Source organism: Chroicocephalus ridibundus, chromosome 2 (genome assembly GCF_963924245.1).
Source record: "Chroicocephalus ridibundus chromosome 2, bChrRid1.1, whole genome shotgun sequence".
Lineage (NCBI taxonomy): Eukaryota > Metazoa > Chordata > Aves > Charadriiformes > Laridae > Chroicocephalus > Chroicocephalus ridibundus.
In genome coordinates, this window is record NC_086285.1 from 77113071 (window position 1) to 77132008 (window position 18938).

The following is an 18938-nucleotide window of genomic DNA, read 5'->3' on the forward strand; positions in this document are numbered from 1 at the left end:
GCCGAGGGTGTGAGAGCACGGATGTTGTGTGTGTTGTACAGCTTTCACTAGAACTCTTCCAAAAGACTGCGAGGAAGAAGAAAGTTCTTTGAAGCTTGGGTCACTTTCAGATGTGGGATCTGGAGATACTAAACCGAGAATGATGGCTGAGCATGAAAAAAGAAATCCTTGGATATCCTCTGTCAGGGAAAGTCAGATAAACAAGGAAATTATCTTCGTGATTCTGTCAGAAACAGATGACTGTAGTTTAGTAATCTGTTAGAATTTTGCCAAAAAAGGAAGTCTTGTTGATGCAGGAAAATAAAAACTATTCCTTTCCTTATGCACTTGCAGATCAGCTAAACACTGCAATAGGGACTTGGCATGTAAGTAGGTATATAGATGAGGTGCTTCTTTCTGGGTGAAGATACAGATTGAATCAAAAATATCCAATACAAAATTTATCTTTGGAAATACAGATGTATTTTCTAAAGATAAATTCAGATAGTTATTTCTGCTCTTTCAGGCTTAATTTTGTAATTTGAATATGCACAGGGAAAAGCTCAGCCTGTAATCATGTCTGAGGTCTGTGTAAGGTATCATCAGTGCAGAGAAGAAGGCACATTGGAACCTTAAAGTAAATTGTTCCTCATATAAAGTTAAGTTTAATCCTTGGGTTTAGCCTTCTTGAAGGACAGGGGAAAAAAAGGAGTTTCTCTGTGTCTTATGTCTTGGAAAAGTGTATATGTTACAGGATTGACTTCCCTCCCGCCCCCCAAAAAACACTGAAAGGTGTTGTTACTTTAAAATGGTATTAAAGCCCCTGGCAGTTTTAAGAAATGCAGTGTACCTGGTGCCATCCTGTAACCAGCACTAGGAATCCCATTAAGGACAGTCTGGAGTCTTGAAGCAGATGTATCACCACCACATAATTAAACTGTGGCTCACATACATTCACGTAAAAAATTCAGCATCTCAGTGTGTCTTTCACCTCCAAAAATGTAGCATCAGTAGCAGATTAAAATGCCTTCTTTTTTTTTTTTTTAAATAAATTCTTGTGGCTCAAAGGCTATTAACAAAACAGAAAATTTAAATTGCTATGTTAAACAGTATTACAATTCTGAGTCACCTGAACTTTTCCCCTTTATGTTTGGTGTATTGGATAAGGTTCAGAATAAATAAAAGAACAAATCCAGGTTTATTTAGTTAAATACTGTATTGCCTTACCAGTTGTACACATGTCTGTTCTGCTTGAAAGGAGAAATATTTGCTTTATTTGGCGCATCCTTCTGTAGTAGGTGATTGTGCCAACCTGTCTTAATTGCTGCAGTTTTCCAACTAGTTACAGTTCATTCTTTTGTTCAAACAGGTAATCTAAGATCTGAGCTCTGAGAGCAACTATACCTCTCCGCACTTCTGCTACCTGCATATACTTTCTGTAAAATATTGGGCAGGATCCTGCAAGGAGCGATGTCCCCTCAGCTCCTACTGGAGAGTCCTCAAGCATACTAGATATCCTGTGCTTGTTTACCATTTGTCTCATGGAGTTATTACTGCAGGTGTACGTGCTGTCACCTGCTTTGGTACGGCGGATACTGTGAAAATTTCTGGTTTATAAAAATCCAAGTGGAAGTGTAGCGAATGTGCATGGGTGACTATTGTGCCATGTAAGATACTACAGGTATGAACTTTGAATGGAAGCAAGCACAGGCGCAGCTGGGATCAGAATAGCTACTGGCTTCAAAGGCAGCAGTTGACCAAGGTTTTCCATGCTGCTAAGCTCAACACGTTTTCTAGAGCAATCTGCCATTGCCTTGTGCCTCTGCACTGACAGCATTCATTGAGGAGTCATTGACTTTCGGCTGTTCTCACCATGCTGGGCTTGCACATTCCTGAACTACTTTTGGTTTGGGTGAGCTCAGACATCTCCTCTGGCATGTTTCTTGTACAGAGACCCTCAGATGCATTTTTCCAGAACTGGAGCCAGCCAAGTCTTGCTTTTCAGTCCTTCCTACCTTGGTACCTGCCGTCCATCTCAAGATGTCTTAGCTCCTGAAGTTCAGCCTTTCCCAATGCACGTACTTTGATGCCTTGCACCTACTTTACGTATCTTTCACTTAAAAATATGGTGAAGATACAGCATGCAAGCTTTTCAAGGCTTTAGACAATTATCATTTAGATGGGCAAATCTTAATTAAAAACACAGTCCCTGTGCCATTCGCTGTCTCTGGAACATTCTCTAAGTTCCAGTGGTTTGGGAAAAAATCTGAAATTTTGCAGAAATTTTCTGGAACTAGGAGGGAGGATAAATTTAGAAGGTGATGTGCTGTATTAGAAAAAAGTTGGGGGGGGGGGGGCCCACAGGTGGATAAGTTATTTTATGAAAGACATTAACCTACAAAACATTCCAAATACATCCTTGTGTAACTGTTCTGTAGCTCTTCCCAGCAGCCATGTTCCCCAGTTTACATGAGAAGTAAGGCTAAAGTTGATTCTTTCAGTACATTGCGTTTCTAGCATCTGACTTCAAATACAAATGTTGTAAAAGGTGGTCTTTAAATTATGACTGCTGTCGAGTTTAAAGGGGCAGTTCGTTTTTGTTCTGCAGTAGTTCACAATATGAAAGCCTATTAGTGCTATGAAATTACTTATCACACGTCTCAGTAAGCATATTTATTAGTTGTTTATATCTGTCTATAGGAACAATCACAATTAGTGATCTGAGAGGACACTGAAGAGAGTGAAATGTTTTCCTTTTATAATGACAATTTAGTCTTTGCATGTATTGTGGAGTTAGCTTATGTGTGATACACCAACATTACAGTATTTTCCTGGACATAGTGCAGAATGTGTGTTTTGTGACAGTGGCTGTTGTATTATACTACTGACAAAAGTAAGGCAGTCACTCCCACCGGCTTTGATGAATTCTGCTTATGTGGTTGCTACGAAACACAGGGTCCTCTGTGAATGGTTTAGGCATTTACATACCAAATGTCTCAGCATTACTAGAGTACCTGTTATACCACACTCAGCACAATGTTATCCAGGTCTTTGTCTCTCTGTTTTCGAGTGCTAATGTTCTGTATTCCTTTCCTTGCACACTCAGCATCTTAACTGAGTGATTTTTCTCTTCTACATGCTACGTTGAGATCAGCCTCTATTAAGTTTCTTCCCTTTGCCCACACTGGACTGACTCTTTAGGAGACCTACTGCTTCTGTGTTTGGCTCTCCACAGAGTTTGAGCTGCTGCTCTGTGAATGTAGAGGTTTTATAGGTAAATGAAAGAGAAAAGGCAAGGTGCTGAAATACGTTAGCAGGTAACAAGTAGGAGCAGAGGAGAGGTGGGAGCCTGGAGGTCGCCGGGATGCTGAAACATACAAAGATCACACAGGGTCAGACAGTTATCTCTGCAGATCTGCTTCTTCCTTGGATGTGTGTCGTATCAAACCTTCACCTGGCTGTTATTTCAGCCCAGAATCAGTCACTGCTTGCTTTTCCGTGACCTGTTTCACTGTCATCTTTGTAAGTGTAAGAAGGGCAACGAAGCTGGTGATGGGTCTAGAGAACAAGTCTTACAAGGAGCAGCTGAGGGAACTGGGATTGTTTTGTCTGGACAAATGGAGGCTCCAGGGAGACCTTATTGCTCTCTACAACTACCTGAAAGGAGGTTGTAGTGAGGGGGGGGTCGATCTCTTTTCCCAAGTGACAAGCAATAGGACAAGAGAAGATGGCCTCAAGTTGCGCCAGGGAAGGTTTAGACTGGATATTAGGAAAAAACGCTTTACCAAAAGGGTTGTCGAGTACTGGAACAGGCTGCCCTGGGAAGTGGTTGAGTCACCATCCCTGGAGGTATTTAAAAGATGTAGATGCAGTACTTGGGGACATGGTTTAGTTGTGGACTTGGCAGTACTAGGTTAACGGTTGGAATTGATGATCTTAAAGGCCTTTTCCAACCAAAACAATTCTGTGATTCCTTTTTGGACATCACCTTTCCTCAGGTCTGTCATCTAGCTACTTACCCTGAGTAAATTTAGGGCATTCACATGGAAATTTGTCAGTGAGACCTCACCCAAGCAGGTAGCTAGTAGTTCAGAGATTGTCAGGTTTGGCAGGCAGATAACAATGAATAGTTTGGTGGCAGTGAGAAAAAGTATCGTCATCAGGGCTCAGCAGGATTTGTTAGAGCTCACAGGTTATTCACCATGCAGTTACAATTCCGTAAAGTACATGGGGAAAAACAGATACCTGGCCACCTTTGTACTGCAGAGCCAACACAAATGAGGAGGGAAGAATGTTCTTAAAGTGGACAGACATATATACAGAGCTGTCAAGGAAAGATGCCATCATACTTTTCAGAGTGGAACCATGCAGTCTAAAGTGACCGAGGCAAATCAGAAAAGTTTTTTAAAGCCAGTCGCCTTGTTTTCAGCCCTGCAGAAATCAGAGCAGTCACTTCTCTCTCAACTCTGAGCTGCAAAGTAAAATCTTCATATGAATTAAGAACCACAAGACATGCCACATACCTTCAAAACCTGAAGAAGATGAGTATTTTGATACTAGCAGTACTTTGCAAGCAGTGGCAATGGGTCTGCAGGATCTGTTCCACTGGCTGTGCCTGAAAGGAAGGCAGCCCCTATGATTCAGGCCTCCTCCCCATTCACCACTGTCCCATTGCAGTTGTATCTACCGTGTGGTTTGGCATGGGAGGTACACATAACCAACCTGCTCGCCAGCCACAGGTGTCCTTAAAAGTCAGGCATTGGCCAGCTATAGACCATTTGAAAGGACAGAGTTCAGAGCTGGCAATTTAACTGGATTTGTGTAATTTTTAAGGTGATAGCATGTTCTTCTAATGTCTTCAGGACATTGGGTTTGGTGGGGTTTTTTTCAATATTTAATTCTACTTATTTAATTCTACTATTTAATTCTTACTACACCTCCCCATAACACACCTCTGAGATTCTGTTATCTGGGGAAAACCTCTCCTACTGACTTTTTTCCCAATAGCTGTGAAAGATTTCGTTAAGTAGCTTCTCCCCGTCATCACTGCTGCCAGCCACAAGCAAGAGGAAGTACTGTTTCCAGGTGACCACACAACCATCTAATAATCAGAGAATGGTTGGTTTACGGGATGGACCAGTGCTTACTGTTCAATAATTTCCTTTTCCCCATTTGTTGTCTTACTCACATCTGCTGATAAATTCTATGCTGAAACCCGAAGTCTTGTCCTGGATTCAGAGGGAAGGCAAGATTAAGTTTTTCAAGTTCACAAGAAAAAGCTGGCCATATTGAGCCGTACAAAATCTTTGAACAAGGACAAATTGTCAGGTTTTGAGGGCTGGACTTGTCAGACTTATTTTTAAAGGACATAATTTTGCAGGCAGAATTTAAACATCAAGTAATTCAGTAAGATCTGTAAAGCAGCCTTTGTATTTCTAATGATTCTCTTCTCCTGATCACAAAGTGGTTCTTTATTCTGCATTCTTTCCCGCAGAATTTAATTGCAATGTGTTATCTTACAGAGGTAAAAAAATTTCTGGGTAACAGAGTTGCTGAGCAAATGGTAGAGCCTTTTTCCACAAAAGCTTCCTGTGATTAATGAAAACAGCCTGACACTGACCTCTGCACTGGCTGCCAGCCACCTACCGGAAGAGTAAATTACATGTGGTGTATAAACTGCAAACACACGTGATGAAAAAAGAACACAACAGATAGCCAGCCACTTAAGTCTTTAATTTGGGAGAATGGTCCACAGCGATGCTTGCTGCCTAAGTGATTTCTTTGCATTGGTGAGGACACTGTAAGAATGCCGGTTTGATTCAGAGGGTTAATGAGTGTCAGCGTGTAAATACGGGTGCAGTCTTTCTGCTGAGGCAGTGGATGTTTATAGATGTGAATTTTTCAGCAGCTATAAACGGAAGGTCTATTTGTTTTGTCTGAAGTGCATGGGAAAGGCTTGATCATAATCTTAGAAATTCAAGGCTAGTGGTTTAAAAAAAAAAATAAATCCTGAAGTTTCAAAGTTCAGCTGAAAATGTCATGGCATAGCTTCTGGAAGGGAGGCACCAGAGCAGGCAAGCTGCAGCAGCCCAGCAAAGGCAGCCAGCACGGCGCTGGAGGCTCTGCGCTCGCTGCAATGCACACACGCCTGTGGTGTACTGAGGAAGCAGCTCCGCACACACATCTATGACTTTATTGCGTTCGAGTCAAGAGGTACAGCAGTAGATAATATCACCTCTCAGCACAGTGACAGCAAACAACAGCTCGTACCTTTCTCCTACAAACCCATCTGCCCCGGCTGAATATGATTGACTGAGAAGTCACGTACTCAGCCTCATCTATCTCCCCAGTCGGCGGAGAAAAAAAAAAAGCAATTCAGGTTTCAGCATTTTTGTAATCCCTCTGAGCCTCCCATTAAATTTGCTCTACTGTGTGGGAAAGGATTAAAGATTCTTTGGGCTCCAAAACACGGTATACAAAAATTAAGTACTACAGCATGGTTTTGTGGTAAGGCAGCAACTAAAGTGCATAGCCTGCCACATAACCCAGAGCAGCGAGTTCTCTTTGATAAGTAACACTTGTCGACAGCTTAAAAGTTCTGTTGGTAACACATGCCACAGTTGTGTATGGCCTGCGTTTTAAATATTCTGTATGCAACATACTTCATAAGTAATTCCAAAAGTAATCAGAGTTGTTCATATGGTGTTACTGACTTAGTTCAGAGTGCCAAAAGAGGGGAATATTTGCTTGCGAGGAGAACTTCTGTTCCTTTAAGAAGGGGTCATAAATCCTCCCTTAATAAATATTTCAAGATTAAAATCAATGTGTTACAAGTTTCAGACAAGGCTGTTTATCAAGATGAAATAGTTCATTTCCTAAAAGGCAATATTATTTACATTTTATGTGAGCGTGGGCATAGATGAGAAATTTTTTTTAAGAGCTGCCAGGATTTTTTCCCCTCCCCTCTCATGGTAAATGAGAAATGCCAAAAAATTTCTTTCTCTAATTTTTTACTACTTTGAGAGCCTAACTTGTTGTCAGGCTTAGTTTGTGCAGTATTAAAGTCTATTAAATATGTTGTGCTTAGTGTAATTAAGCATCTAGCCTTTTTTGTCCTAATTCCATAATTAAATTTATGAACTCTTTTTTTTTCTTTTTTTCTTTTTTTTTTTAGTGAAAAGGGCACAGAACTACTGTGTTACCCAGGCCTTGGACAGAAAGTAGGGCTGAGAAAGGGTATAACATATATTAAAAATTAGACTCCAAAATTCGTACTTTTAAAATAAATGTTGTCTTCTGCTGCTTACATTAGCCTACTTGCATGAAACTTCTTCCTTCCATATCTCAACTGTTAAGCAAAGAGGTGTGTGTATCACAGTTTACCAATGCTACAGTGCAGACTAGAAAGTACTAAACCAGAGGAATCAAAGCATCGATGTTGCATTTTTGTCACTTTCCATTTCCTCATTGCACTAGAAAGCAGCAATATATGAGGTGTGAATACCATCTCATAAGCAAGAGGTCGGTTCCAGCGTGTGTAAAATGTTACTGCTGAAGTAACTGTGTAACTGTTTTCACCATTTGTAAGGCAAATTAAATTAGGGTTCCAAAGGAACTGGAAAACAATCCTGTACCATGCAATTTATATCTAGGTTCTCCACCCAAAAAGCATAATAAGAAATATATGCTGACTGTATGCATCTTTCTGTTCTTCATTATATTCATCTTTCATCTTTCTAAACGTACAGCCTGTTTGCTTTTCTTCTGTAGTAACTTCTAATGTTAACTTTTAATATGAGCCTTTGAACAGTATTCCTCAATGTCATTATTTCAAGATTTTATATATGCAGATATCAGTTATTTTTCTTAAGGTCTAGGCTGATAGCAGTAGTATTTACCAAAAAAATGCTTACAGAAAGAAAAATGTCATTATGAAAAATCTTAATATATGGGCTACTTAGTTCTTGGTTTCTTTTTAGTCTCTCTTGTGATGCTGATATTATAACTTGTTTACTTTCCAGTTTGGGATTTCTGATATTTGATTTTATTTCAGGTTACTATTGGCCAGCTGTATTCCACGCAGAAATTGGTTATCGAGAGTCCAGGCAACACATAACTGTGAGAATACGCTGATCCTGAAGCAACACTGGACCATCTTCAGCATCCTACAGTGCCACATACAGATGCATAAACTCACTGCACATGTCTGAGCTTTTCTGTTCAGCAGAAGAAATGACTGAGAGACTCAGTTTTTGGCAACCAAAGTACTATTTTCTAATGGTTCACATGTTCTAAAATATATTGCTGTGATTTATAATAGCATGTAAGGTAGTCTTGAAATCTGTTTGCTTGTATGTCCCATGTGATGAAATAGTCCCTGCCCTACTTTGACAATAAAACTTCATTACATTACTTGTAACCAGATACATTATTCTGCTGCTGGCCTTTTCTCTCACTGAGCACAAAAGATGTTAGATTTAAAACCCCTCACCCAGTTACTAAGTTCTTATTGATCCTGTTTCACTTAAAATATACAGCATCTGAATTAAATTACTAAAGACATAGTTTATTTTAGATATTTAAACCAGAGATGAACAGAGTTTTCATCCCCTGGACTTTGATAAGTAGAAATATCACAAGCTGCATTGTGTGGTTTCTTTAAAGAGCATCGCTTGACATTTCAGGAGGTGACATAAAAATTTCACTAGTTCTTTCTTTAGTTTCCAAGAGTTAATAACCAGTCTCATCCTTCTTTTAACAATTAACAGATCAGAGAGCTGGAGCACCTATGCTATGAGGACAGGCTGAGAGAGTTGGGGTTGTTCAGCCTGGAGAAGAGAAGGCTCCGGGGAGACCTTAGAGCAGCCTTCCAGTACCCAAAGGGGGCCTACAGAAAAGGTGGGGGGACTCTTTACCGGGGAATATAGCAATAGGACAAGGGGGAACAGTTTTAAACAGAAAGAGGGGAGATTTAGGTTAGATATGAGGAAGAAATTCTTTACTGTGAAGGTAGTGAAGACACTGGAACAGGTTGCCCAGAGAAGTTGTGGATGCCCCATCCCTGGAAGTGTTCAAGGCCAGGCTGGATGGGGCTTTGAGCAGCATGGTCTAGTGGGAGGTGTCCCTGCCCAGGGCAGGGGGGCTGGAACTAGATCATCTTTAAGGTCCCTTCTAACCCAAACCATTCTATGAATGCAAGACTTGCATCACTGGGGCTTGGGAGCTTTAATAAAAAAAATATTTTCACTACCAAGTCCTTTTCTACATTTGTTGAGGTGCAGCTATTAGCAGAAAGCACCACTTCACTTCATGCAAGGTTTCACAAACCTCCTGAATTTTGCAGGAGAAAAAGAACCTAACTATGACAATAACTCAAGTGCTATAAGTCATAAATTAGCAGCAGGCTTTGCCTAGCAAAGTGGAACACTCAGTATAGGTCTTTAGTGCTTACTATTAAATCTGTAGAATGATCAACACTTTTAAGACAATAAGTTAAAAAAAAAAGCAAGCAGACATTTTGGTGAGGTTCTGTTCAAGTCATTGCTGTACTTGAATTCATTCTCTATTAGAAATTGCAGAAAAATTAAAGCAGTACTAAGCTTTTTTAATGGCATACAGAAGAAAGCTTCCTTTTTTTCAGGGAATTGTTGTGGGGTTTTTTTTAAGAAGAGAAACAGAAACTCAAAAGTAGTTCTACGACACTGGCCTTTAAAAACCTCCCCTTGTTTTTCTTGCTTCCCAAAATTCATCTCTGTTTAGAACTTCTGTTGTTTTGTGTTGTTGATGCTGTGTGATAACGTTATTAAAGCAGAGGATAGACAAAGTGTCTGATTTAGAACAAGCTCCCATTTCTCGCTACCATTTAAAGTGTATTTTATAATTTTGTACAGATAGATTGAAATATGTAGTAATGCATTCTATTAACAATATAGTGTACAGAATAAGCTACTGTAACTACCTGAAGCTACAAATGTAGCCTCCATTCTCACTTTCAAATAAAAAGCAAATACAGTAATAACTCTCCTCTTATTAGGTAGGTAAGTATTGCAATGTAAATTGCTTTTAGTGGACATTTTATTAAAGTGGAACGTAATTATTCTAATAGAAAAAATACATCAGATTATGTATTTTAAATCTCCACATTCACAACTGGATAATTAAGTACACTTAGTTAATGGTGACAGTGCAGAGGAAGAAAGGTTTAATTACTATTTAAGCTTCCAGTGAACTCAAAGAAATGTTACAGTCTTATACTTCTAGAGGACACAGGCTTGGAAGGGCTGCCAGTTTTATACTCTAAGGAACTTGGTCCCTCAAACAGTACATGCAAAATCTTTGTTTAAAACAGCTAAATTACTGGAACAAGCACTGCATACCAATTCAAGATCTGCAAATGTACGCCAGGAAACAAAATAAACTTCCTTATAAATAGTCTAGCCCTAATTTATAAAGAGGGATAACTCCATTAGTAACATTTTTACTATTTAAATCAAACTTTTCACCATGTTTGCGAAAAAAATGTTTGTTTCCAGAGGCCCTTTAAATACATAATCATTTCTTCCAAAATACCAGTACCTTTCCAGTGAAGTTCTTTTTTGTTCAGTTTCCACCAAGAATACAGCTGTAGATGGCACGTGCTGTCGTATAGGCGTGCAGTCATGTAAATCTGAAATTTCTTAGTAATTCCCTCAAAAGTATGAAGAGATTACTTCTCCATTAACACCTGCAAATTCTGTTGTTAAGTTTTGGTGGTCGGTATGCTACTGGACTCCTCATTCGTGCCTTGTGCTCCTACTTTCTCTCTCAAGGTTACCACTCAGATTCTCTCTCCTTTAGCTATTTATACTTGCAAAGGAGCATTAGTAACCATCAGGATACATTCTAGAGAGAGGACCCATCAAGAAAAATATAAAATAAAAATAAAAATCAGGCTCTGATTTCCCTCTCTCTCCAATCCATAGTGCAGCGGTTAAGACAGCTCACTTTCTCAGGCAAGGAAAAATTAGTTCTTACTGTAAATTAACCATCAGCTTACCATACAGTATTTATACATTACTTATTAGAAGTAACATAAGAAAACTTCTGCTGCTAAGGACCAAAAAGCTTGTGCAACACTATCTAACTTGTTAACAAAAGTGCAAAGCTAGCAAAGGTATTAGCATTGACTACTCAAACCCCACAAAATCACTGCATTTTACATGTCCATTCCCTCCCTCTTCCGGACAGGTCTATATGTTTCCTTTCCTCACCAACACGTGTGTAAGTGCACCTTCTGTTAGTGTTAGTTATGTGCATATCAGTTGTACGTGATTGGGAGATACCTAGAAATATTGGTTTTTTCTGTGCCTAATGTGCATTTTAAGTAAATTAACGCACCCAGTTCTGTATAAAAACATAGCTTACCAAATGCTTTTATTGTCGAAGTCCTACAAACTACGGAAGGAAAATACTTCAAAACCACATCTAGCTTAGAAAGCCCAGCCCAGAAATAATATTTGTAGGCTGGGATGCCTTTAGGATTATGTTTGTATCCACTTGCCCTGTCCTCACCCTTGGCTAGGCATATGCCCATTGTCCCTGATGGAGACGGCGTACCCGAGAGCTGGCGCCCTGGTGCAGCCTCAGGGCTGCCGTGCTCTTGCAGCTGCACCTTCTGCGCTTCACCCGTTCCGTTTACGTTGCAATACTCATTAAATGTCTCACTTGGCACGTTGTCAGGAGCTTTGCTGGATTTTGTCAAAGCAGTGTGAACAACAGGAATAGTTAAAACACAAAGGAATGATCCCGTGACTTATGTCCGATGTCCACCATTATAAAAAGTATAGCCCTTTTCCTTAGAATAGAAGGGAGCTCAATAAATATCTTTACTAAAGCTGCAATGTCTTAGCAAAACAAGCTTGCTTTTGTATTATATTAAAAATGTTTGTCTGTTCCTGATCTCAACATTTTAGCAAACCATTAACCTCAGCGGTATACACCAAAATTAGGATGTTTACAACATACTGAAGTTCGTCGTGACTTTTACAGTATAAACTTGGAAACAGCACTCTGAAATAAAAAAAAAAAAAAAAGAACAATTTGCTTTATATTAGTAACCGTTTAAAAGGACAGGCATTTCTGTTGTGTGTTACAACTTCTCAGGAGATTTTATTGCAATTGAAAGCTCCGTTTCAAAATGCCCAGATATGTCTGAGGTCTAGCTGTCCTGGGGGAAAGCAACCCAAGAGAAGCGGCCTGTGAACACTTCACATGTGAACACTTTACATAACAATGTTGAAATAGGGCAAGAAGGATTTTAACTTACTACTCACATTTCCAGAAAGGTATTTCTATGTAAAACTTCACCAAGTTTCCAGGCATTAAAAGCATTAATTTCACCCCCTAACATCAGCAGGTAGAAGAATAATTTTATGGAGAAGCACCAGCCCCTCAACTTACTCCCCGTAATGCAATACAAATGCATCTCTCCAGATACCCAGCAAGGACCGTACGTACACATAAACAGAGTCATGAAAGAGCTGTGCGCTCACTGTTTTCCTGAGTTTTCCATCATGATCTACAGTGAAATCCTGGCATTATTCAAGTCAGGAGTAAACTGTTCGCTTTGTTCCACGGTTCTTAACGCAGGCATAATTATTTCATACTCTTGGGGATGTTTTGCTCGATGACCTTTATAAAAAAAGAAGGTGTGTAGATCTTTTACTGAACGTTTACATTCTTTCTTTTGTCAGTATTTTATAATATAAGAATAGTCCATGAGCCCTTAATGTGGAAGCAGGAAAAAAGAGAGAGAAGCCAGTAATTCTTCCAATGCTGTGTATTTTCTACAACTCTAAGAGGAAAAAACCTCACAACTCTCAAACCTGTTTCACAAACATATGCACCTTCAAAGGATTCTGCAGTTTGCACAGGAAATTAAATACCATCAGTATGTTGCAAGAGATGCTTTTTTCTAAACCACTTACCTTTTTTACTGTCAAGCCCGATACCTACTGAAGCTTTACCAGAGGGGGAAGTGATGGTAAGTAGTGCATTCAAATGACTACTCTTCTCTGTTCAGAGTAAGAGAACTATGGAGACCTGCGAAGAATGTACAGGCTTTCTATTCAAAGAGTGCAGCCCATAAATATTTATACCAGTCTTTGGCAATATGCTAATCCAAGGCAAGTAATTTTCCCTCTCTTAAAAAAAAAGAATCATGAAAAACAATTCAGGTGATTTAATTACTGCCGCGCATAGACAGCAGATTTTGAACTCTTGACAGATGAACGTTCATCACAGTGCCGTGTTATCCTAACCCCGTAACACAAGACTCTGAACAGAATAGACAATTAAACCTAGATCACTTCCCCTACCTTCCCGCAGTACTTTGGGCTGGATCCAAATCCCAGGGAAGCCAATGGGAGCAGAAGCCAGGCTTTTCAAGTACTGACTGGAGGCCTCAGCTTTAAATAAAACAGAAGTAGTTTGCATGCAAGTTTGCAGTTCTTCATGACACCGAAGTAAATTTAGCTTCACAGTCCTTTTCTGAATCATTTACATCGGAATTTATATGTAAGAGTAAGTGGCAAAAAGTTGCTTAAGGAAGATTTAACTTTGATGTCCTTCACAGTTACTCACTATAGAGTTTCGACTACATTAAAATTTTTGGTTTTATAGACACCTATAAAACCATTTGGCAGCTACTTCTCCCCTAAGCCCTTAATCCACGGGGAAAAAAACCCAGAGATCTGCACAAAATGAAAATCTTTGTAGCTGGATTTTTTCCGAGAGTGCTAATAAATCTTTATAATTTCTTTTTTTCTTAAATTAGGGGAGGGAGGGTGTTTATGAGCACATCCTCCAAAAGTTATGCTCTGAATTTTTATAAAATGCTACACTAACAATAATGCACCCAAACAAGAAGACTGCTTCACTTCATGTTTTGCTCTACTCTGCCTTTTGATTTTATAGAATTGGAACTACTTCATTTTGAATATATTTCTTTGAGAACAAAGCTGCAATTATGCCATGTATCTCAAGCTATGACCACGAGCAGCAGCCCCGTGCTTTGCTGAAGGGGGCTTGCTACCATTCCCTACACACTGTGTCCGGTTCTGATTTTCACACGGCTGCCCAATGTAATCTTTGGTGGGACCTTGCATTTCTGTAGCTCCCAGTACCCTCCTCTATGGAAACGCGGAGAACTGTGTGTAGGCAGTCTTTGAAACCTGCTTGGGAAAGCTATGCTTCTGTAATACCGTAAAAGCACCAAAATGTACTATCTATTAAAAAGTGTGTATGTTTGATTCTCATCGGAGAGAGGTTCCCCCTTTGCATTCACAAAAAAGTAATTCTTAATAATAAATAAAAGCAATTCACCTGTTATAAAACCACAAAAATGTTGTGCTTTAATTACCACAATTTGCAGGATTTTAGACTGGCACCAATTTAGTCTGTTTTAGTCCTGTTTAGACTGTTTAGTCCGAGCAAATACTTTCTTGTGCTTTGAATTTCACATCACACGTCTGAAGAGAACAGATAGATGTTATGTTTTGTGATGTGGGTGTTTTACAGCCGTTGCCCATAGTGAGTGTTTTACACCCATTGCCCATAGTGGGTGTTTTACACCCATTGCCTATAGTGAGTGTTTTACAGCCGTTGCCCACAGCTTAAAGGCTACCAGAGAGCGTTCCCAGCCCTCTATCAATGAGAGTGGGGGGTAGCTGCGATTCTTCAAGGTATCAGCTCCGCACCTCTGCCCAGACGCAGCCATCAGAATACAGATACTCCTTTAAAGAGAGATCCCTCCCTTTTTTTGGCAAAGTTTCCTTCTTCTCCAAAGCAATTAATAAACAAAGCACAGAATAAGGAATGGGCTCCAGAAGCCCCAAATATCACACCGTACTTAAATGAAGAACCAATCTTAATGCTGTTAGCATCACGTATCAGCTTAAGAGCACACCACTTCATTGACACAACGAGCTGAAGAAAAGCTAATTCGTATCAGAATATTCCATGGAATATCCTGTAATCCTGTAATGCACGACAGTTTTAAAACAAACCTGCGTAGGGAAGTAGTCAAGTTTACTATTCTCCCTTAAAAACTTCCATGCTTTTGGTGAGAGTTTATATGTAACTTGGAAAACAACAGTAAGAACTTCTTTCTGTTTGCCCGCATGGAGCTTTTACTCTGTGCATTTTCAAAGCTGTTATTCTGCGCGCTGATGGGCACCGTTCTGACAGCAAGGATGGTTTATGAAGGAATAAAACCCCTCTTTATATTTGGCCATATTCTCACACTGTGGTTTCTGTACGGGTTTTTTAGGGGGGAGAGAGGGCAGGCGGCGTCCCAGAAGCCGCGTGCATGTTAGCAAAACTGCAGGAACTTTAGTCTGAAGCTCCCTCTGCCTCACGTCTTTTCCCCAGACAGCACCCTGCTTCTATCTCCAATTTTGTACTGGCTCTCTCGAGAGGCAGGTTATCCAAAGACTTAGTTTCAAGTATGGGGAATTTTATAGCGGTGCAAATTTTTCTAAAGTGCTCATAATGGGCTTTAAAGTGTTTTACATCTTCAGAGAAAATGTAGACCTGAGAAAACTCACAGTATGCTGTTTTAAAAAGGAAAATAGTCTTCCAAGGTCTTGACATACATCCACGTCAGAACATCTGCATTCTGACAATGTCTTACCTACCTTATTCCTCAAAAAAATTATCTTCAGATATTCTATCAGAATAAAACAAGTAGAGTCAAAGCCGCAGAAGAGCCAGAACAAAATTCAGCCAAAACCTGCCTATTTTGCACCTGTGCCAGTAAAGCTTCCTCACAGCTCTGCCTGTTACAAGATCATACTGAGCTGTCATGCACTTACAGGGAGATCTGCCTTGTGGCTCTGGCAGGACCACCGTCATTTTCAGCCACGGCCCTGAATGCTGCTTACGGACGGGCATGCCCCTGGTTATCCTGAGGGACACTAACAGCTTGACCCCCCCTTTTTAGGGGAGGGGCACAACCAGGCTGCGAAGCGAAGTATCCCGTTACATTTTGCTACACAGAAAAGAGATTTGTAATGGTGAGCTTTTTAACTTTTTCAAAGCTTTTTTTATTCTTACAAACCCATGTTCATTGGTACTTTTTGCTTCATTTCAGGACTCGGGACACCAGTAGTAGTCAACCTCTAGGCTTGCAAAGCAAGAGTGAAGACTATGTAAATCATTTCAAGTGTTCAGTGCTATAACGTCCAACGGTGTGCACACAAACCCCTTTCCCAACAACATACAAATACTGAAAAAGATGTAGCAAAATAAGTCAAATAAATTATAAATACTTGAGAAATGTGGTGCAAAATGTAACACAAGGAGAGCTGATCTAAGGCACTTGTTTTCATTCATTACTGAGGACACCCTCTTTATATTGCATGGTCACTCCTCAGTGAGAAGGTCATCCGCATCAGTCACAGCTCCCCAAATCTGAAAACACAGAACTGTGTATGAGACAGACACCATTTTTTACTTTACAGTGCATTACCCAAAGGTGTTACCAAAGTTCTCCTGATACGCCCAGCATCAGCAAATATTTTTAACTCCTCCTTTGTCCCGGTTCTAGACTTGTCAATGGTGTGAAAAGAAGCCACCAGTCTATTTTAAGCAAAAATATTTTTGCCGAAGTCCCTGTTGGCTGCTATTAGCCAGATGGGATCTACACACAAGCCCGGGGAAGGCAGGGAGCGGTATCAAAATGTGCTGAATGACAAAAACCAGAGCAGCCCAGTCCAGTCTCGGATCCAGCCCCACAACGACGGCCTGTTGTTCAGAGTTGCCACAGGCATGGCAAAGGTGGGACGGGCACACAAGCCTGTCATGAGTCTGACAGGTGATCACAGCAGTGAATCATATTGTTATGGAGTCCATTGAACTAAAAAAATAATAATTAAAAAAAAACAAACAAAGCACACCATTGCTGTCGCAGTACTATGTCTTTGAAATGGATGTGAGAATGGGAAAACTGGGATGCTAAGTTAAATCTGGAGAGAACACGCCGCTAAGTTTTCACGCGAGTGCTCCGTGTATCGCTGACTAACTGGGTAAGGGAAGTCAAGCCCAAATCAAGACCTCAAAAATTCACTTCAAGAGGGGAAAAGCAAAGCCCACACTAATCAGTCTCCTTCTTCTCTCCAAAAAAAAAAAAAAACCAAACCCAAAAGGAACACGATTCCACAAGGCACAGCAATGCGAGCCTAGGCTCATCCGTGTCTCGCTGGCAAAACTGAAGCGCCCGCTTAAAAACCACCAGATTTCGGTAGTCTCCGGGAGGGCTGCCTCGGCTGTCGCTCTGCGGAGCCGGGCCGGGGGCCGTGGCGGCTCCATCAGTAGCGGGGGGCGGCGGGGGGCGGCGGGCAGCCGGCGGCGGCGGGGGGCGGCGCGGGGCCGGCCCCGGGGCAGCCGCAGCAGCGCAGCGTGTAGTTGCGGCCACCGTTGTTGTCCCAGTACTCGCCCTGCGGGCTGCGGTAGCGGATGGCGAAGTGAAGGGCCGAGCCCTCCCGCAGGCTGGGCGGGACGCACAGGCTGAAGCCGTAGCGCTCGGCCGGCGGGTCGCCGGCGGTGGCCGGGGCCGGGGGCAGGAGGGCGGCGGGGACGTCCAGGAAGGAGAGCCACTCGTTGAAGGTGTAGCGCACCGTCACCTCCTTGGGGCCGGGGCAGCCCAGCACCCGCACCGTGCCCCGCACGTCGGTGGGCGCCGGGGGCCGCCCCAGCCGCTCCAGGCAGACGCGCTGCCGCCGCAGCCGCTCGGCGCTGGGCTCCCCGCCGTCGGGGAAGTCGGGCAGCAGGCGGAGGGCGGGCGGCGGGGCTTCCTCGCCGGGCGGCGGTGCGTGCCGCTCCTGGCCGGGCGGGCTCTGCAGGCGGGACAGGGCGGCGGGCGGCACCTGCGGCTCCTCGGCGTCGCTGAAGTGCTTGACGCTGGCCAGGCTCAGCCCCAGCGAGTCGGCGAACTGCACCCGCTTCTTGCACTTGCTACAACAGCCTTCGCCCGCCGCCGCTTCTTCTCCTTCTTCTTCTTCTTCCTCCTCTTCCTCCTCCTCTTCTCCTTCCTCCTCCCCCTCCTCCCGCCGCTCGCCGCGGACGGGGGACGGCGGCCGCCCGCAGCGGCGCAGCTCCAGCAGCAGCAGCCGCTCCGCCGCCGCCGCCGCCGCCTCCCTCTTGGCCTCGCAGGGCACCGTCGGGGCCGGTCCGCGGAGCCGCCGCCGCTGCTCCTCCGTCGCCAGCTCCTGCCGCGGGCGTGCGGGGCTCGCCATGGCGGGCCCGCCCGGCTGGGCCCCGTCCCGGCCGCCCCTGTGGCGGCAGGCGGAGGGGCCGGCACCGCTTTATCCGGCAACCCCCGCCGCAGGCCCCGCACGGGGGGCGCGTCCCCCCCCCACCCTCTCCCGCCCCCGCCGGCCCCGGAGCCTCCCCGCGGGGCTGCGGGGCGGGACCTCCCGGGACGGGCAAGGCGGAAAGAGCAGCGGCCGCGACGGGCGGCCCCGCACGTCCTCCCCGCCCGCCCGCAGCCCGCCGGCGGGGCCGCCGTTGCCACGGCGCGGGGGAGAGCCCTGCGAGCAACGCTGGCGGGTGTTTCACGGGGTTTGGAAAGGAGGGATGTGGGGGGGAAACGCCGGGCGAGCCCGCGGAGCCAGCGGCTGCGCCCCCCTCCCCGCCCCCGGCACCCTGCCCGCTCCGCTCCCGCTGCTGCAGGCGGCGTCGCTGCTATTATAATTAACAATTATCATAATCATCGTTATTTAGGCTCCGGAGATACCCCGGAGAGAAAGCCCCGAGGGTGAGGGTTAAGCCGCAGGCCGCTCGGCACCGCGGAGGAGTTACAGCCGTGCCCGGGGGCTGGGCCGGCCCCGGGGGTGCGCAGCGACGGGTCCGGTCCGTGTGCCGTGCTCCTGCTCGCCAAGGGACCATCTTCTGCAGATGAGCCTTTGCGAGACACACACCCG

At 43.4% G+C, this 18938-nt stretch overlaps 2 protein-coding genes across 6 annotated transcripts in view; one reads left to right on the top strand and one right to left on the bottom strand.

Annotated features, from left to right (window-relative positions):
• Positions 1-8401, top strand: part of LYRM4 (LYR motif containing 4) — a 90501-nt gene extending 82100 nt beyond the window's left edge. For all 5 annotated transcript variants that reach the window (XR_010069937.1, XR_010069938.1, XM_063325971.1 and 2 more), the window contains one exon: positions 8033-8401. Coding sequence is in view for 2 of the 5 variants with exons in the window: in XM_063325968.1 (XP_063182038.1) it covers positions 8033-8189 (157 nt within the window). In the remaining 3 variants the exon portion in view is untranslated. The remainder of the gene's footprint in view (positions 1-8032) is intronic.
• A 1157-nt stretch (positions 8402-9558) lies between these two features.
• Positions 9559-18388, bottom strand: PPP1R3G (protein phosphatase 1 regulatory subunit 3G). The gene has a single exon (XM_063325967.1). The coding sequence runs from the start codon at positions 18249-18251 to the stop codon at positions 17325-17327; it is 927 nt and encodes a 308-aa protein (XP_063182037.1). The 5' UTR covers positions 18252-18388; the 3' UTR covers positions 9559-17324.
• Between the last annotated feature and the right edge of the window lie 550 nt (positions 18389-18938).